The sequence below is a fragment of the Chroicocephalus ridibundus genome, chromosome 1 (assembly GCF_963924245.1).
Source record: "Chroicocephalus ridibundus chromosome 1, bChrRid1.1, whole genome shotgun sequence".
NCBI classification, from domain to species: domain Eukaryota; kingdom Metazoa; phylum Chordata; class Aves; order Charadriiformes; family Laridae; genus Chroicocephalus; species Chroicocephalus ridibundus.
The window spans coordinates 99675311-99695572 of record NC_086284.1 but is presented as its reverse complement, the minus strand read 5'-3'; the positions used below and the strand labels follow the sequence as shown (position 1 = coordinate 99695572).

The following is a 20262-nucleotide window of genomic DNA, read 5'->3' as shown; positions in this document are numbered from 1 at the left end:
GCATTACACGTGGCCTTTTCATTACTCCTCCCTCCCCTCTCCACATGCAGCAGCAGGTTCCCTCCCATGGCCAAGGGAGAGTGAAGGGCCTTGACTTCAGGGGGAAGTTCTGACAGACACCCCTGCTGGCGAAGATCATCTTCACCTTCCCCAGGCCCTAACCGCATCACCTGCACATGTGGCATTACAGGCCTTGAATGCTTTTTTGTCTGGAAGGAAAACAGTTTTACTGCATTTGGTACTTATTTCCAGAAAGAGCAGGTTACTCAAGGTTGCTCAGTGGTACGTAAGTAATACAAACCTTTAACATTTTCTCAAGAAAATGCATATACACCATGACACAGCCATGCAGTGAAAGCTGCCTTGATCTCAACTGTAGGGACCAACACCCCATTAGATTTAGGACCCTCACCATTTCCCATGTTTGTTTTGGAGTACTACTCTGAGAAGGCGGCGGCTCTGGTTTTGGCACAGAAACCTTATCTTGTCTATGGCCACAAAGTCAGTTTGTGTGCTCAGCTTAAAACCTAACCATAAAAAAATTTTCCAGTCAGAAACTTCTGCCTCTTTTACAGTCATAACACTCAGCTGTTCAGAAGTAGAATTAGCCCATCTTCCTTGGTTACCAGAGCCTATGCTGGAGGGGGTTTCTATAGCTTCTTCACCATTCTCTCTTTACCCAAGCAGTTTACCAAGTGACAGAGACAAATTGAAGAAGACAAATGCTACATCTAACCCAGGCACAGTTAGGGACAGATTTTTAGAAGCCGTTATCAAAGCGAGTTTGCCTGCAACTTCAATGAGACAACCCCCAGCCAGTTTTCCAAAACGACGGTAAACACCAGGGTGAAGGCAGGGTGAGTGATGGAATGAGTGCAGGAGACAGAGAGAAGAGTTACCATGCCAGCAACAGAAACAAAGCAGAAACTGATAAAACAAGTGAATTTATCCATTCCTTTGAGACTGACAGACATACAAATTCAAAGAAGCAGAAAAAAGGGGAGGGGGGAATAAAATAAACAAGCAGGGAGTACAAAGAGACAGGACAGGAAGAATTTTCAATCCGCCTATCAAGTAAAGCAAATATCAAACGGTGTGAGGACAGGAAGCAGGACTTAAATTTAAGAAGGGGGAAAATAAATACATACCAGAAATAGACTTGCTAGTTTGGCCTCACAAACACACAAGTCTTTACAAACAATTTGGGAGACAGCGTATCTGAAGACATGGAGACAAACGGAAGACGATAAAATGCAGGAGAGGTTTGCCAGTTTGTGCTACAGTAGCTTGGAGAGAGATTGGGTTGCAGAGATACAGGCACATCATGCCATAAGGGTGCCAAGGCATCCCTGGCCGCTGCGCTGGGCTGGTGGATGCGGCACAAGCCTATAGGAGGCCCGCACACATCTGCAGTAGCAGCTGGAAGATGGGCGGGCTACCTGACAGCGCCAAAACCAGTATTATCTCTGCTGACGCAAACAAATCCCCACCCTGATGTCTTCCTTTGACAAGGCACTCAGTTCTTAGGTAGGTTAGATCCATTATGTTGCCTTGTCCATTTTAGTAGAGTCACCCCACTGATAATTAAGCTTGTACTCCATCATTCCCATGTTAAGGCGAACAGGGACGTGTCTGAAAGGGAGAGGACTGTACAGTGAGCAAGGAGGTGAAAGCTGGAAGCAAGTCACAAAGCAGCCTGTGAGGCACCAACCCTGTTCCACTGTTAACGTCCAAAATCCCTCAGGAAAAAACTGAAAGAAAGCATGATGCTGAGGAAAGCAAGCTGGGAAGCTGCAATATAGAGGAAGATTAGGACATCACATGGAAAAGCTGAAGAACCTTGACGACTAGAAGAGAAATGCAATTCAAAATACAGAGCATGGGTGTATGAGAATGTTAACAGATACTACTCCTACAAAGGGCAGCTTATCACTGGGAGAACAGCAAAGGAAGAGAGACCTGGATGCATCAAGTCAGTCACAGCATGAAGCAGCCACAGGACAGGCAGACTGGAAGCCTAAAGTGCATCAAGAAAGTACTTTCAGAGACAGAAGGAAGCAGTAATCTTGCATGGTGAGGCCTCACCTGTACTACTGTGCGTCGCTTCAGCAATCAAGATCAATAAAATGGATTTAACTGGAGCTGCTGCAGAGAATAAGTGCACAGGAGTGACTTACGAGGCAGGACAACATAATGAAAGGAGACTTAAGTAACAACTTATTTAGCCAAGGTAAACAAAGACTGGAAGGAAATATAATTCCTTCACAGTGTATTTACTGACAGCAAGCACCATGGAAGAAAAGCAAATGCATTAAGATATTAGCACAGAAACTAAAAAAAAAAAAAAAAAGCAAAAAAGCTGCGTGGGCCATGATTCCACTTTGGCTTGTAAAAAAACCCCAGTCATTACAGCAGTGAAGCTCTAGGACAGCTTTTCAAGCAAAACAGGGAGTTAAAAGACAATAGGAACTGCACATGATGGTCAGGGCAGTCCACCCCACCAACAATAATCAGAAATAAACACACATACGTAACTAGGAGTCCCAGTTAGTACTGTAGGGGTGATGAGAAGAAACCAGTCTTTCCCGGAGCAGAAAGCAGTCTTTGCTGCACAATGTCTCTACCTGCTTCAGGGCAAGCGGAACTGGAAGCCCGAGTGCCCCAGCATGGCATGGACACAGGCTGTCAGCTGTCAGCAGGGTGGCTGCAAACAAAGTGATACAAAGATGAAGCTCCGACAGCCGTGTGGGTGCCTTTTCGGGCACGCTGCGCAGCTCATCAGAGAACAGGACCTCTCACAGGCATGCTAAACAGTGCTCCTTTCTCTCCACTATTTCCCCCAGCAAAATTCATCACACAAAAATTAGCATGAAACTCTCATATTTGCTGTTGTGATCCAAGACAGTCATTCCTTGTATAGCAACTGATTATCGCTCATTAAAGGAATGGTGCTCTGAGGGCATTTTCCCCCTTTCTATTTAAGCATGAAGCAGGAAAAGAAAGGAGACTTCTGTTGTAGTCTGCTCCATCTAAACCCTCTTGTGCCAAGTCCCCAACAAGACAATCATCATGTTGCCGCTGTTGTGAAGTTCAAAGCCTCTGGAAATAGACTGCAGTAATGGAAAGGTTGGCCGAATTAGCTAAGAATATTGCTAATGTTTACTTTATTATAACAAAACAACCAACACCACACAACGAAAATGGGCAACTTCATTCTATAAATTTAGGCTCCGGGCCAAAATTGGAGTGAAGGCGACGTATAAATAGAGGCTTTGTCAAGAAGCAGTGTGGTGTAACCTTCAACCACAGAGCAGCTCTGTCCCTGTCACAACGGCTTTGGCCAAGCTCACAGCCAGCAGCTACCCTAACCGTGTCTGCAGCACTGCACCGTCAAGCATACACCAGTTTTACAGCTTTCAGCTTCTTCAAGGCAAGGACAGTATGTATATACCTAAGGACTGCACGTGTCAGCACGTGTCCTGGTCATAAACAGGACTGTCTGCAGTAATATAATAATTACGGTCTGGCTGGCAATCCTGTATTGTTTTGGAGCAAGACTGCAAGAGAGCCTTCCCAGGCAGGAGGCTCGCTCCGAGCACCAGGCAGTGGTGCATCACCTGGGTGTGCTCCAAGGCCCAGCATTCAAGAGGACAGAGGACCACCCACCACAAAAGACAAACTGCAGGGCTCTATCAGCATACAGCTGCATTGAAGGTACCACACATCCCATGTTTACTGCTATTTTGATCTCTCACCCTCAATCCTCCACTTCCTTTGATGACCACAACCTCCCTAATGCACGGTCTGATACATATTTGAAGTGACATGCAATAAATCAAGCCCTGGCTGCTGAACCAAGGCACCTATACACTCCTGCCATACAGATCACAAGTAAAGCAGCATGTTGAACTGGGTGCAGGGAAATAAGTCTTGTGCCAGCTGATGCCTCAGGCAAGTGCACAGCTCTGTGGGATGCTACAACATTGATAAACATGCAGCATATGGTCACAAACTACATTCAGAGCCAGTCACACCAGCAGTGAGTTACAAACACGTATCAGAAGTTTGAGATTGGACAAGCTGCAGAGAGAAATTTCAATTTCATACGCAAAGATTAAGAGTTTAAAGAGCAGGGGTCGGGGGAAGAAACCACCACAAAAAAACACCTTTGGACCCTTGGTATTACCTGAGGAATATTTAAGAGAGAGAATTACCATATGGGAGAACTCCTAAGGTGTTTAGAGAAAGGTATGCATTTAAGGAAGGGGGAAAAGTAGCTACCAGAGTGCCGCTCTAAGGTTATACATTACATTAATGTATATGTATAATGTACATACAATACATTAAAATCCAAATAAATATTCAGATTGTACCTTAACTGAAGGAGTAAGAATAGTTCACAGATATTTTTCCAGCAGCTGCACATAAGATTATGGAAATGGGTTTTGGGACAGTTCAGAACAACCCAGTTTACGTAAGCAAACCTGTTTTAATCCAATACATTTTTAAATGTGCTTATATTGGTTTAAGCTGCTGCGAAACCACATTAGATTGCTGGCTGTAGTGTAACAGCTCGATTAACGCACTGAAATGGCTCAACCCAAGGTCAGACAAGGACCAGAGACTGCACGAGGGAGGGTGCTGGATCGCAAAGCCACAGGTAGAGGAGAGCAAGAGAACAGCCACACAGCAGCCGGCAGCTCCCCAGGCTTTGGCTGCTTGCACTCACTACCTTCTACTGCCCAAGCTTAACCACAGCAGGTTAAGGTGCCCACAGGGCACCACGGGCACTAACTTACTTCACTGCTACAGCAGTCAGAATCTACATTTAAACAACACAGAAGTTAACTGAGGACTGCAGCAGAGATGTTCCCAGTGGTACAATGGGACTTCAGGGAAACCCAGCACTGCAGCGTTGTCCCCTGGTTCTGGCACACAGGCAAAACCAAAAGCGGGTTTTAGCCTTGAGACGCTGCTTTTATTGTCATCCAGCCACAGGCAGTACTATGAGCACACAGCTGGCCCCATACACCCCTGCTGAACTTTGACACTGGCCAAGGGCTGCCAGCAGACCCAAACCTCCTGGCCATCCCCCACGCAAACACATTTTCAGCCCTGCCCACCTTCCGACAACTTTTCAGGTACCGCACTGCAAGTCACCTGGTTTTTGTGCTGTTAGTCGCTAGCTTTTTTTGGTAGCAGATCTCCCCCAGTTGCTAACCTCACACATTACATACAGCCACACCACTTTTAGACCTAGCAGCCCCCTCTCCTTACAATTTCCCATCATGGTGTCTTCCACTGGCACAGAACAACACTAGTGCCAACTCTACAGCCCAACTCCAGTCTCTCTCGCCCCACTGCTGGGGTAGGGACCACTGGTAGGAGGAAAGAAAAAAAACACCTAAAAGAAAAAAAAGAGAGAGAACAAGTGCACAAACAACTTCACATGTTGGCAATCCCCAGCTGCCACCAATCAGGGTGTGCCTATAAGTTGTGTATCAGGCAGATAAGCATGCATGGTTTTCAAAGGAATCATAGTAGAGCAGTTTAACATCTAAATCAGACAAGCAAACCAAAATAACAAAGCAAAACCAGAAGAAACGCACTAGGCTAATTTGATGCAGATGCCTAAAGCTGAGCACCAGTTCAGATGTGACTAGTAGTTACAGTCACTAGGATGAAAATGCAGCATTGCTAATAAGCATACATACATTTTAACCCTGTTCTAAGAGTCACATTCTGCCTTATTTTAATTTCATATCCACTAAACACGGGGAAACTACTTCCCAGTATGTAGGGTGGGAGAGGAAGAAAGAGACCATTCGCTCCTCACCGAATACAGGATTCAGTAGGGCGAAGACTTCACCCTGAGGACTTTGCAGCTGTTCCTCTCATCCTTACCCAGCTACGACTTACGAAGCAAACCTGTAATCAGCCACGCAAACAGCAACAGGCAGACAAAGATGTTTTCCTGTCCCAGAGGAGAAGTGTCCCTTTCCTTCTTCATGAATTCCCCACCCCATGCTTCAGCAACAGGATGGGGAAGCACCCTAACGATGGTGAGGGTGGGGGGAGGAGGGCTGCAGTATGAGTTCATTGCAGGTGTACTTATAAACTTGGCATAACCCTGGTTATTGTTCATTCGGTAGAAGCCCTGGAGCACACTCTGCTCATGACTTGCAAAAGGAGTGAATCAATGTGAAGAATTTGCACAGGTCCATTAGAGAGGCAGCCTTTTACCAGCCTCAACAAACTCAAGTCAAGAGAACAGAAGTACCGACAAATAAAACTCCCACTGATGCTAATAAAAAAAGTTAACAACAACTGGCCAAAATTACACCAGAACACAACCGAAGTTTACCTTCTCTTGAGCTGACTTTACAACACTAACAACTTGTTTAACTGCTAGCTCAAGTGGTTCTTGCGGGTCATCTTCCTCAAACGTAAGCAACTGTGAATCCTGAGAAAGAAGAAAACAAGAAGCATCGTTAGGTGATGAACCCATCGCTTGAAAACAAGTGATAAAAATGCACTGACAGCAAAGATCCTGGAATAACGAGACACAGAATTGCAAATGTATGTCAAAACTTGTATGTATTAATTGTGTGACACCTCACTACACAATACAGGGTAGAGCCAGAAAACCTATACTTAGGACATAACTATGAGCCTAATCATAACTCATCTTTCACTGCAGCAGAATAGCAAGGTACATGGCGCAGAGTGAAGCCCATGAGCAGTGGCAAAGTTCAGTGAAACCACCCTACGTGAGTAAGGATGAATCGGTGCTGTAGTTTTAAAAGGCGTTTTCGGTTTGGCCTAATAAAAAAAGTGGGGGGGGGGGGGAAGGGGAAAAAAAAAAAGGGGGGAAAAAAAAGGTCATACAGCTGCACTAGGCTATGCCAAAACTATGAAAATCCAAGTATCATCCTGCAGAGGTGAGGAAAGAAGCCTTTCCCTCCCCAATCCTTCCTCATGTGTTGAAGGCAGGCAGTGATGACAGCTACTCAGTCTTCATATAGACAGCAAGGAAAAGACAGCGTATACCTGTTTTGGCAGTGAGGTCATACTTTCAGAGGCACCAGCACTCGCATTCTCCACCCACTACCCACAGCGAGCGGCCAGCGCTGCTTCCCTCGTCACCCGAGGTTGTTTTGCACGCAGGAATTTCATTAGCTGTGCGCCGCTGACATTGTTTTGGGAGCCTGACAGCGGGAGCAACGCCACGCTGCAGTGCCAGGCAGTGAACTCATGGCAAGAGACGGCTCCAGCTGCTCACTCCCCCCTCCCGTCAATGTGGCTTTGGACTCCAGTCAGGGATGGGAAGCTGACGCTTGTTTCTAGTTACTTTCAGTTCCTAGCACCTCTGCCCAAGATGTCTGGACTCTCCTCTTCCACAGGCGCAAGGCAAACCTTCGTTTCTTAGCACAATCCATGCGTTTCTCGACTGCACCATGCAATTTGTAAGGGCAGACGAAGTATTTTCCTTCTGGTGCCCTAGCTTACAGTGATGTCTGGAAAGTGTCAAACTGCTTTTCTTATCTTTCACACACACACACACACATCGCCCCGCTCCTCCTTCTCCCCCAGCCTGCCCCCTGGCATGTAAGAAGAAAGCATGCTGGGGCCAGCATGGAACCTCCTAGATCTAGGGAGAGGGCTGTGCACAAATTCGGAGACCTGGGTACATGCCGCTTACTAGATAGTCTAGCCGCAGCATTTGCCACTGACACGGCAAGGGGTCAGTCCTCAGGACTAGGGAATTAGGTTGCCGTGGCCTCACCTAACCTCCTCGCCTCTTAGACCAGGGTGCACTACTACAAACCAGTGAGCGGGATGTCACTCTGTGCCCTTTGCAGGAAGGGTAGGATGGGATGGGGTGCCACGCTTTCTGCATTTCTTACCTGACCCAGGTTAAAAGCAAACTGGCCAAAACCTGAGAAGCCCAACATCCCGCACCCATCTGGAAGACGCTAGCCCTCAGCGTTACTCTGACACACGCATGGGTCCAGCGTGGCCTAAGACAACACGAAGGAAGCCCAGCTCTGGGAGTTATTTGCCGAAGGACTGGCCGCAGGCCCCGTGCTGGCGCCCAGGCCAGGAAGTTTCCATTGTTTCCTCCTCCCCGCACCCGAACAATGTTATCGGTGGCGGCGCAAGCCCCTGCCAGGGGCCACTGGGGACACGGCTTTCCTCCCTGTCCTTCCCTGCTCCCACGCGTGCGCCCACTCCATGCCCTGGGCTGGCTCCTTCCTGCAAGTGCCTGCCAAACAGCCTCTTCTACATATATAAACACATATATATGTACACATATGTATACATATATAGAGATAGACAGAATCATAGAATGGTTTGGGTTGGAAGGGACCTTAAAGATCACCTAGTTCCAACCCCCCTGCCATGGGCAGGGACACCTCCCACTAGACCAGGCTGCTCAAAGCCCCATCCAGCCTGGCCTTGAACACTGCCAGGGATGGGGCATCCACAGCTTCTCTGGGCAACTCGTCCCAGTGCCTCACCACCCTCATAGTGAAATTTTTTTTCCTAAGATCTAATCTACCCTCTTCCAGTAACTATATACGTACACACACATCAATACGCGTACCCACACACACAGACGCGCACGGAGGGGCAGCAACACACCGGCGGGCACTGCCACAGCGTGCTGTCAGCACCCCGGTATGTCTTCGGAACGAGTCCCACCGTCCCTACCGCCGCCCCGGGCGGGGGCAGCCCCCGCCGGCACAGGAGCACACGCTGCCCTCTCCCCCTGCCCTCGCCCCGTAGCAGAGGCGGAGGAGCCGCCGGCGGCGCCGCCCGGAGCTCCGCGGCCGGGCCCTTTGGCGGGGCGGCCCCGTCTCCCCCTTCCCAACCCTCCCGCCCGCCGCCCCTCACCTGCGTCCCCGGCACTCACCGCCCGCGCCGCCGCCTCGGCGCTGAGCGCCGCCACCCAGGCCCGCCGCCACTGCCGCCGCCAGCTGCCCAGCGACAGCGCCCAGGCCAGCACCGAGCCGCCCTCCTCCAGCAGCTCGTCCCGCCGCGGCGCCGGCGGCAGCAGCGAGGGGGGAGGCGGCGGCCGGCTCCGCCGCAGGGCCAGCAGGGCGTACTGCACCAGGTAGACGGCCAGAGTGGCCAGCGCCGCCACGAAGAGAGCGACCAGCGCGCACCAGCGCAGGTCGGCCAGCCCGCCCGCCAGCCACGCCATGGCTGACCATAATGGGAGCCGCGCTACAGGCCCCCACCAAGGCGCGCAGGGCGGCGGGGCCGGGCGGCGGCAGCAGCCGGCGCAGGGCCCGAGCCGGGAGAGGCGGCACGGCGTCCGGCCGCCTGCCCGGGGACGCGCCGCGCCGCGCCGCGCCGCCCCGCCCGCCCACGGCGCAGTAACCGCCCGGCCCGCCCCTGCCGGCGGGGCGGCGAGGGGAGGCCCGGCCCCGGTCCGAGCTGCGGCCCCTGCCCAGCGCTGCTGGCGGGGCCGGGCCGCGCCGCGTATCGCCCCGCGGCGGAGCGGGTGAGGGGGAGCCAGGTGCCCCGGGCGGCGGCGGCGGCGGCGGCACCGGGAAGGTTCGGGGCTCGGGGGGCTGCCGGGGGCGCAGGCTGCGGCCGGGGGGGGTGGTTCGTGTAGGGCGCCCGGAGCCGGCGGTTCGCGGAGAAACGCTTTGCCGTATCGGGAGGTGCTGTGGGCAGAATGGGACGAGAAGCGTTTCCGAGGATGGGCAAAAAAGGGGGAGTTTCAGTACAGACCGGAGGCCCGGGAAAGACACAGGTGTCAAACTAATCGTTTTTGTTGTTTTTCATGCAACAAAAGGTTTCCGCACACATCCGCGTTATTTAGTGGTGTCGTTTGCACACTAAGCAACAACTGTAAATGAAGAACCATGTGAACAGCCCCTCATGCCTTTGCACACAGCAGATAAACGTGTTAGTGTCTGCTTGCGGGCAGAGAGGGGGTCGGTTACAAAACAGGCCTTTTTCCCCCAAAAAAAGAAAGATCGTATAATCTTTGTGTTCAAGAGGCTGAGGCATACTCACCTAACGTGTGTCAGAATTACGGAGCCTGGTAGATAAAACTGCCACGCTGCCCCTCGGTCGCAAGTGCGTATTTCATGAAGGCACCCTTCACATAACAGGGCAACCGGCCATCCCACTCGGCCCTTCACAGCTAAGGAGATTACAAGACATTTTATTTTTTCCTCTGCTTCCCTTTTCTTCCTGGTGCCTGAGCATCTCCTCTGCCAAGGATGTCACCCTTGCCAGAAGGAGGAAAAATTCAATTCTGTGTTTCATCGTGACCTGCGGCCTGGAGTGTAAATTCAGAACTCGGTACTTTCTGCAAACCGTGCTGAGTTGTTATCAGTAGGAGGTTTGCAATAAAGGGGAGGAAATTGTCTTTTGACAGTAAATAAAAGTTTAATAATTATTTATTTCTGTCACATTCATTTTTAGCACGTTCCTGTTTGGTTTTCAGAGCGCCACCTTATCAGCTCATCACTATTTGTGTCCTCATTTTTCTTCTGCTTTTCTCTGCCTGCTCTGTTTCTTTCATAGTGACTTTCTTTACCCTTGGCAGTTCCCAGCCAATGGACCTTGCTTGTATTTTTGTCCCAATCCACAAGCTAAAACAACCAGCGATTAAGTCACTGAGATTGGTAGTGAAACGTCACTGTAAGTTCTTGCTCTGCTCAGGTTTAGGCTATCGCTACTGTAGCCTTAAAGGGCAGAAACATCTTGTCCTTGCTGGAAATTGGAATTCCAGACTATCAGAGTACGTGCTATGGATCACAGAGGGGAATTACCGGGGCTCCCGCCGTGCCTGGCTCTGGCGTGCCTCCTGAGGGAGCCGTGCAGATGGCCTTTGTGCTGTTGATCACCACCCTCTGGGTCTGGCCATTCAGATGGTTTTCAGTCCACCTCACTGTCTGCTCATCCAGCCCATACTTCATCAGATTCTCAATGAGGATCTTACATGAGACAGTGTCAGAAGTCTAGGTAGACAATGTCCACTGCTATCCCCTCATCTACCAGGCCAGTAGCTTCATTGTAGAAGTTTATCAGGCTGGTCTAGCATAACTTCACTTGGGTGAATCCATGCTGACTATGCCTGATGACATTCTTGTTCTTCATGTGTCTGGAAATGGTCTCCAGGATTAGCTGCTCCATCACCTTCACGGGGATCAAGGTGAGGCTGACTGGTCCGTAGGTCCTGGCATCCTCCATCCTGCCTTTCTTGAAGTTAGGAGTGGCATTTGCTTTCCTCCATTGTTTCTTCTCTCAGTCACCATGGTCATTCAAAGATGATTAAGAGTGACTTTGTGATCCCATCTGCCAGCTCCCTCAGCACTTGTGGGTGTATCCCATCAGGGCCTATGGACTTACATATGTCCAGTTTGCTTAAGTATTCCCTGACCTGACCCTCCTCCACCAAGAGCACAACTTCTTTGCTCCAGACTTTCACCTTGGTCTCTGGGGCCTGGGATTCCTGAAGGGCTGTAACATCAACATTTAATACAGTATTTTAGAATATGGGGGACAGGCTTCTGGGAGGAGGAACAGGCTGTTGCCTGAGAAACAATTTGATAATTTTGTGTTGTAAATACACCGTCCACATTTGCACCTATAAGCTGCAGACTTGACAGGGCCAGAACATGGTTTTATCTGCTGTTGTTAGTTTACTGTATGGACGTAAGAAGAATGGGCTACTCAGAAGTCAAAGTATTTGCCTGGGACACAGGGAAATCCCGCCCTCCTTTCACCGACCAGCTGCCTTCTGCCCACCTGACTCCAGGCAGGTGATGCAGAGTACACCTACGTGATACCAAGGAGCAAGCTTCCGAGATTTCCAGAGACCCACAACCAGGGCCATATTCCTATGTTAGTACAGCTAATAGGTTAATTGACCCTGCTGAGAGACCAGATTGATTACCTGTGCTAATTTTAAGACCCAAGCCAGCGTCTCTGCTGTACCATCTTGTTTTGCAGATAGCTCAGAAATTTCTAATAGAGCACTGCACTGTGGCAGACAAACCTGCCCTTAGCTTGTCCCATGTTTCAGTTCCTCACATAGGCCACATAGACAGTTTTCTTTAACTGGCAGGAATTTTGTGAGTCTGGTGAACATGAAATGACAAGAAAGAGTAAAAGATTACATTGAGATATTAAGGACAGTTTTCCTTTGCAGAATTTACTAGCTATTTTGTTACTAGAAATATTTTACATTTTTACTTTTGAAGTATACCAAAAATATGTGGCAGCTAATATTTAATTATTTTCCTTTTTCGTGCACCTGTGAACTTGGAATAGCCCTCTCTTAACATTCAGGATCTTACCCATCAAAGCATAGCTCTGGGGATGCGATTAGTAAAGTAATTAGTTTTTCATAATTCCACGTACTTTGAAGCTGGGAACTGTGATTCTGACTTGCTCTTAGCCTCTGCTATGTGCTGTATTTCTGTGTTTCCCAAATCCCAGCTTTTCTTTTAATTAGCAAGAATGTATCTCTGTCAGTGATGGTTGCAAAGCAAGTTTAAAAAACGTAAAGTGAGCGAGATTGATACAGAGTTGATTTTACAAGGCCTCTGGAACCAGAGGGTTATAAATGCATCATTCATTGTGGTTACCTCACATGTCCTGTTCTTGCTCCTTTGAAGTATGAATTTTGGCAACCGTTTCACTCTGTGTGGGAAAGGCAAGAAGAAAACTGCAGACCTGTAGCTTACCCTGACCTAGTCTATGCTAGAATGTTTTGCTGGTAGAGTTACCCTAGGCACGTGAACAACAAAGAAATATCTCAGTTGGTAACTAGTGCTGCCAGGTTCATCATACATCATACATCATACATCATACATCATACATCATACATCATACATCATACATCATACATCATACATCATACATACATTCAGAGATGCCCTCTTTCACCCTGCAGACAGAACGTGGGCAGAATTTTACGACCTTGACTATTTGTTTGAACTTTCCAGATTTTTTGCAGATGGGTGGAACGGTGGCTTGGACTTGGCACAGTCAAATGTGTATGCCAGGGTGGGACACAGCAGGGTATGCACTCAGATCTGGCACCTGGAAAGTGCTAGATCCGAGACTACCCTGAGTCCCGTGCTATAGATATAAGCAAAGGGAGCAGGACAAGATCATAGTTATTTAATCAATTTAATTTTTAAAGCAGTGAGCGGAACAATGACCAAAAAAAAAGCACAGTATGTTCAATCACTGCAATTAAATGATCACTTATACAATTACAATGCACAGACATAAAATCAATCCAAACCTTTCCCACTAATCCTCTGCCTCTGAGCTCCAGAGTATTTTTTACACACATGAAAGAAAGAGAAGGTTGATATGAGGCCATACATGTAATCTAGCACGAAATCTGAAACAAGTGCTTTGTCAGGACAGTATAATAGTGTAAGAGAAACTTAGTTTGGCAAAACTGCATTTTGGCCAGCAGAGCTTTTTCCAGTGTCCCAGGACTCTGTGTGATGCCACTTTTACCTTTGAGGTGGCTATAACTATGTCTTCATTATGAGATTTTGCTAGCATAACAGTCAGCCTGAGGTGATACCACCGCACACTCTTCATTGACAGCTCTGCTGGCAGAAGTAGACCTGTTAATCTTCACACCTGGAATGTTACCCGACAGCATGTTACTTCTCATGGAGGAGGGGACCATTTCCCCTTTCACAGGTAGCATTTCAGCCTCTCTCCCACTCTTTTATCTACTGTAAAAGGCAGGTAACAGAGGCAGGTAACAAGCATGTCCTTCTACCCGCTGACTGTGGCAAGTTGGCTCAGGAGTTGTGGGGCAAGGAGAGGCACAACGCTAAAGCCAGAAGATGAGCTCCTCCATTTAGTCCTGCCCTTATGTGTACTCTCCAGTCGGTTTTCTGTAGCCCCTTTCTAGATGAGATTCAGCACGTGTGACCTGTCTTGTCTCATGTGACTCGAAGTACCAGAAACGTTGTCCCTTGCTTTGTGACAGCTGTCTCAGAGAGTGATGGGCATGCAAAGAGGTGGAACAAGGCTCAGGTGGGATGCCCAGAGAAGGCTCATTGGAAGACAGTCGGCAGTCTGGCACCAAGGAGGTGCCACTAAGCAAGCTGTTGTAAGTAGGAGCTAGTGTGGGGGCAAGGAGGCTAGCAATCAGCTCCTCTTGATCTGGAATAACTCCCTCCAACGCACGTATTCCAGAGAACATCCTCGTCTTAACGAAGGAGTCTTGCTCAATATAAAAAAGGGTCCAAGATGATGACATCTTTAGACCTTCACTTTGACTAATTGCTCTTATTTTTGGTTCTTTTGCAAAAACAGGAGATATCTGATCTATCCAAACACCAATCTCTATTGAAGAAAAAGACACTATGACCTCATAGTAGAAAAACTTCAATTCATTTAGGTCATTTAGTTCTTCTTTGCCCGAACGCCTACATCTCTTAAGCACTTAAGAAGGCACACTGCCAGGAGCTGAGGTTTTCATTAAATTAGAAAATTGCTCTTATAGCTTTGTTATTAGGTATGTTATTAACATACAGACCTGGTCCCAAAAAAAATCTTGAAAAAACCATGCCCCATAAATATAATTGTTGATAAATTGGCTAACTTTCAAAACAAATGGGTCACAATATTTTATTTTGACCAATCATAATTTTGAATTATGTATTCAGATATAAAGCAAAACTGCAAAGCCATGTTTCAATTCTATTAGAGCAACCATGGACCCAAGCCGGTACACCTTGGATACTTGTGCTTTCTTTTGAAGCCATTCATGCACCAGAAATACAGCCTATCAAGGAAAAAAAACCCAAAACAAACAAAACAACATGAGAAAGCAAACAAATAAAGGCACCATGGTGCTTGTATTCATCATAGCACATCAGTATTCCACCCATTAATTTTAGAAGTCTCTTACCATTTTGTTGTATTATAGCTATTTTGCTTTTCTTGTAGGATCACACTTTTCCCTTTCTCCAATATCTGGTAAATAATCTATTCCTAAGTGGTCACGATTTTGCAAAAGGAATAAAGGCTAACGACAGACATTTTATCTGGAATTGCCGATTGTTTCTTTTACCACTTGTATGTAGCACTGCAATGGAAGAAGGAAAAATATTTTTGAGAGTGTTATTTTTTCTATGACCATGAATTTTCAAAAATATATTTACTAGACTTTAGTGAAATACCGTGAGTTTTTAGAAACTAAAACATGACAGACAAGCTTTTATTTTTTAATTTATTTCCACCTGCTGGAGCCAGTTCTATTCTCTCCACCAGAGAGCGCAAGTATCACCAGAGGTGATGGTGCTGGGATGGAGAGCTCGCTGTACTCGTAAGCAGTATTGTGAGCTGCCTTCCTCAAGGACGGCACCCTAGGCACGATGGGTGATTCCAGCTGCGTGAAGTTCCTTGCCTATGGGTTAATTTAGGCTCAGAGTTAACATTCTGTCCAAATGGTCAAGGCTTCCCATGTCCAATATAGACCTGAAGAATCTCCTGACAAGGAACTACTGGAGAGATTCCTGCCTCCCCTACTGAATGTTGGGCTCCAGCCCAGGAGATGCTGACTTCCCAGGGATGTGTGCTTCTCCCATGCACTACAAACACTCATGTGCCCCTCAGACAAATGCTTGAAGACACTAAGACCAACTGGCTTTGGGAATGTTGGGCATCAGAAAGAAGAAAGGACTTGGCAAGTAGTAAAAGAGATCTTCAAGTTTCAGATTGAAAGCAAAGGCATTTCAAGCAATGTTGCAGGAAATCAATAGCAAGAGTATGAAATAAAATAAAGGCTTTTGAAAAATCTCACAACTCGCACCTTCCTATACAAGAACAGTGAAAAAGCTCTAACTCAGCTAGATGGATAAGCAAATCCAAGGGCACGTACCAGTTTTGTGTTGCATGTCATCCCAGGGCACACCCCCGTGGGTACTCTGCTAAGGCTAAAACACCTTGAGTCGAGCACATGGGTACAGGCTCACTCACAATACGGTTATGCAAATCCTGCGTTACTTGAAGGAGAATGCAATGTGCTCTGGCACCGACAAAGGGTAAAAAGCTTTTAACTCCTCAGTCATGACTTCACATTATGTTCAAGTGTGTTTACTATATGTTATCGTAACAGGTGTTAAGCTACAAGCAATGCTTTTGTGTTTTCTTAGACAACTGTCTGTGCTGCAGAAACCATTGGCATAGGCTGGCCTCCTCCTTGGCTGTCCCAACAGGGAGCAAAGGACTCAAGAGCCTGGAGATGCACCTTATCTCTCCACTGCTAGCTGTCAGTTAGGCAGAAACCATGCTGCTTAGTGAAGGAAATACCAGAGAGGACAGCTTTTGGACAAAAGTGTATTGTAACATGCCTTTGACCTAACAGGGAATTTTCTCCAAACGCAGCAACTGCCGTGTAACTGAGCCATATTTAGACACACACATTTTTATACACATACATACATATACAGAGGGAGAGGGGTTCACCTTCTGTGTGGTCCTTTGAAGTGGGGCTCTTCAGGTGGGTGTGATGTTGCAGTCTTTTGTTTCTGGCTCCTCCTAATGCCTGTACACAGTGTCAAAGGCATGTAATAGATTATAGGATCATCTCCATAAAACTAGGGTTTTTTTGTGGTTCTTCCTCACCTAAGCCTTGTACTAGTACTGCCAAAAAGCTACCCAATTTTTGGGTAGTTTTCAGTTATTCTCCTCCAGACATATGCAGAGTGAGAGTTTGGTATTTTTACTTTTTTTTTTTTTTTCCTCATGCTCTTAAAAATGCACTTACATGCCTCAGTCAAATTTCTCCCGAAACAACTAATCTGAATGCAAGCTAACAAAGCTAAGTTTCCTCCTTGTGGCACTTGGCGGTTCAGTTGATTGATGAGTGGAGAAGAGGCAGCAGCAAATAGCCTTGTTAATCACAGCCCTGGGCTGCCACGCAGAGGAAGTCTTCTCCTTTCCACCTATGGGTGGGAACAGCCGTGTCTGTTCTGACATTCACTGGACTCCACGCAGGGTGCCCCGCAGAGCAAGAGACTTGCACACAGCCAAGGACTAGCCAGCTGAGGAAGGAGTATGTACGCTGGTGCTCAACAAAGCTGCTGTACGTACTGTTCTACGGGTTCTCCTTGGATTTTAGATCCCTCTGGTTAGGACCCAGAGGTGCAGGTGGCAAGGTGGAGAAACTGCAAATGTATCTCTACAGGTATAGTTGCCACACCTGTCAAAGCCCTCAGGACATGCAGTTTTCAAAGCCTGTTCCAAGAGGACCCAAACTACCTCCAATGCAATATTGTAGGGGAAATATTATTAAACAATCTTTTGGGAAGTTTTTCTTCCCTTAGACTCTTTTGTAGACTTTATAGCATAGAGGAACGGATGCAGTTTCTTCTCAGACAAAAAGGGTCAGGAGGTGTTAAACCTCAAGGGACTCCTAGGTGTTCATTAGGTAAGAAAGGAAAAAGCGTGAACCAAAGAGGTGTCATTAAGGTGTCACCACAAATGACACCTTAAAACAGAAGCTGATGGTTTTTTTCTTGTTTTTGGAAGGGCCACAGCATGCTCTCTTCTACGTCTTATGTTCTTTTACTGTTTTCATCCTGCTTTCTGCCACCTCTTCTTCTGGCTTGTTGCCCGTTGTTCCTTCAGACACCTGCCTGTGGAGCCTGCAAAACTCAGCATGGTTTGTTTCTTCCTTCCAGCAGATGTGTCCCTGGATGCTAGTAATCCCAGCAGGACTTACTGCTTCTTTTTTTAATACCAGGGGACTTCATTGGAGAGGTGCATGTTGCTGGATGAGAGCCTGTGCTCTCCAGTATCAGCTTAAGCTAGTAACTACAAGAAATTGTGAAGGTTTGTATCAAAACTGCAGAGGCAATTTACAGCAAATTCTATTAACAGAATCTGGCTTTGCTTTTGATGCACCTCTTTCAATGCATGTAAAATAAAGGGGACGTAAAAAGGTTTGTATGTTGCTTCATTGCAGCCAACACCTTCAAAATTTCTATTGCCAGAGTATTTCAGGACTGGAAATAGAAATGTTATCCATGTTGGTCTAATAGTTAAAATTATCCTATTAGTGTCTGTGTACTAAAAAGACTGGTAACAGGAAACATCCTATGAACGGAAAAGTAAGTAAAAGTTACTGGATTTGTTTGCACAGCAACTGTCTTAGGAAGCAGATGGCTGGAATTAGAACAAAAAATAACCATGAAAACAGGCACAATGTTCGTGGTGTTATCAGTGACATTTTATCATTTTGGTTTGCTTCTTGACTTTTACGTCTGTCCTGGTTTGAGGTAAAACAGAACCAATTTTCTGATTTGTAATTTTACTTTTTAGCTGGGCCTCTTCTAACTGGCTAAACTCTGCAATTAACAGCATATTGTTCAGAAAGTGTTCACTCTCAGAGTGATAAGACCTGATTATACCAAGGAATGGTACGCACAGAGCCTCTTGCTTATACTTATTGCTGTAACAACCAAGATCAGCTAACTTCGCTATCTGCCCCGTTAGAGGGTCAGAAGCGGAGAAGCGTAGAGGGGTCCCACCTGCAGGGAGGAGCAGACGGGACAGGTGACCCAAAACTGACCAACAGGGTATTCCATCCCATATGCATCACGCTCAGTATAAAAGCTGAGGGATCAAAGGGGCAAGGCTGCTCTGGCTCGTGCTCTTTCAATGGCCGACATCTGAGGAGGACCCTGTCTGTTCGTCTGCCTTTAATCCTGATCCCAGCATTCCTGACTCCAGATCCAGAATTCAGCTCCTGTCCGTTGCTGACTCCAGTCTGGGACTTTCCCTGTGTCTGCTGGTGACGTGATCGTCATCCTGGGAGCTGGATATGGTTTTGTATATATTGTATACTTTTTTAAATTATTTTATTATTATTTCTTATTTCCTTATTTATTATTATTTTCATTGAAGTAGTTTAGTTCTTTTTTCTAAACTCGTAAATCTCCTTATCTCTTCCTCTCTTCTCTGGGGAGAGGGCCATCTGTCATTCTGATTGGCCAATCCGGCTAAAATCATGGCAATGTCAAATATTATCTGATGGTCTCTAGAGCAGACATTTTCTGTGAAGCATTTAAGCAGATGTTAGACTGCTCTAAAACAGTAACGGAGAGAGGAGTGGATGTAGATCTTAACTGGATGCAGAAAGAGCCAGAGGAGTTCCTTATGCTGAAAGGAGAAAGAGGGAGCCAAACCTTCAGTGATTTACGAATCTGTGCACAAGCCGGAGGGCAGCTCTCCATCCTCTCTTTGCCTTTCCCACAGCTTACCTAACTTCTGACGTGCAGGGATACTCCATGGAGGGACAGGCCAGGAGCCCCTTGTCCCTGTTTTCAAAGAGATTTAAGGAGCATCAAAGGCCCAAATCCTCTTGAACTTGGAGTGCCCTTTCAACCCTTGCTTCTGACCATTTAGCAGACCTGGTACTTCAGGTCTGCTGTATGTTTCACCCGACCTATTGCCCCGCTTACTCTGACAAGACAGTACATGTGCACACAGTGACAAGCGCTGGGGTAGAAAGCACAGATAACTGTTCACTACATGCTCTCGCTGCAAATCTTATCCTTCCCACTAAGGCCATTCTTTGCTACCCAGTCAGTGATTTTTATGAAACTTGTTGGGAGACTAACTCTTGAGACCTTGTCTCCTCTATTAAATGTGAGTGAAACTGGTCAATGGGTTGAACCAAACTGCACGAATTAAAAATGGCAAAGGACAGCAAATACGGAGTCCACGAAGTTGAGAAAACTAGACTAAGAGTTTACAAAGACAGTCTCATCTACTTCAAAGAGAGGAGCCTAATAAACCCTGTTCCCAAAAGATACAGAGATCATTTTCTGCATCATGGGAATCCGGACACTATATTCTCACGGAAGGGTTTTTGAAAAGGGAAAACACATGCAGCAAAACTGCTTTTGATGAGAGCACTGCAAAATACCATAAACACTCCTGACAGTGTATTTTCAAACACCTGCTTCAATCCAGTTTTAGATGAAAGAGATACTCAGTTGAAGTAGCCTTGCTTCCACAAAGCCCAATTTGAATCAGTGATGGCACAGGAAGCAGAATTTGGGCTGTGCTCAAATTTTTAAGAGACTGTCTAGAGCAGTTGGTTTTCTTGCATATTGCAGTGAAAGATTCAGTGAGGCACTTATTAAAACAAACAAAAGCCATTATTTCAGTAATGTAAAAAACTATCATTTACATCCAACAAACAGATCAAAAGATGCTCTTTTATAAACAAAATTCCCATCC

The 20262-nt window shown here is 46.8% G+C and overlaps 1 protein-coding gene across 3 annotated transcripts in view; it reads right to left on the bottom strand.

Annotated features, from left to right (window-relative positions):
- The window catches only part of C2CD2 (C2 calcium dependent domain containing 2), a 39212-nt gene extending 29828 nt beyond the window's left edge, over positions 1-9384 (bottom strand). For all 3 annotated transcript variants that reach the window (XM_063345079.1, XM_063345088.1, XM_063345096.1), the window contains exons 1-2: positions 8918-9384; positions 6365-6463 (exon numbers count right to left, since the gene is read on the bottom strand). In XM_063345079.1, the coding sequence (XP_063201149.1) occupies positions 6365-6463; positions 8918-9208 (390 nt within the window). In that variant the 5' untranslated portion in view covers positions 9209-9384. The remainder of the gene's footprint in view (positions 1-6364; positions 6464-8917) is intronic.
- Positions 9385-20262: the final 10878 nt, after the last annotated feature.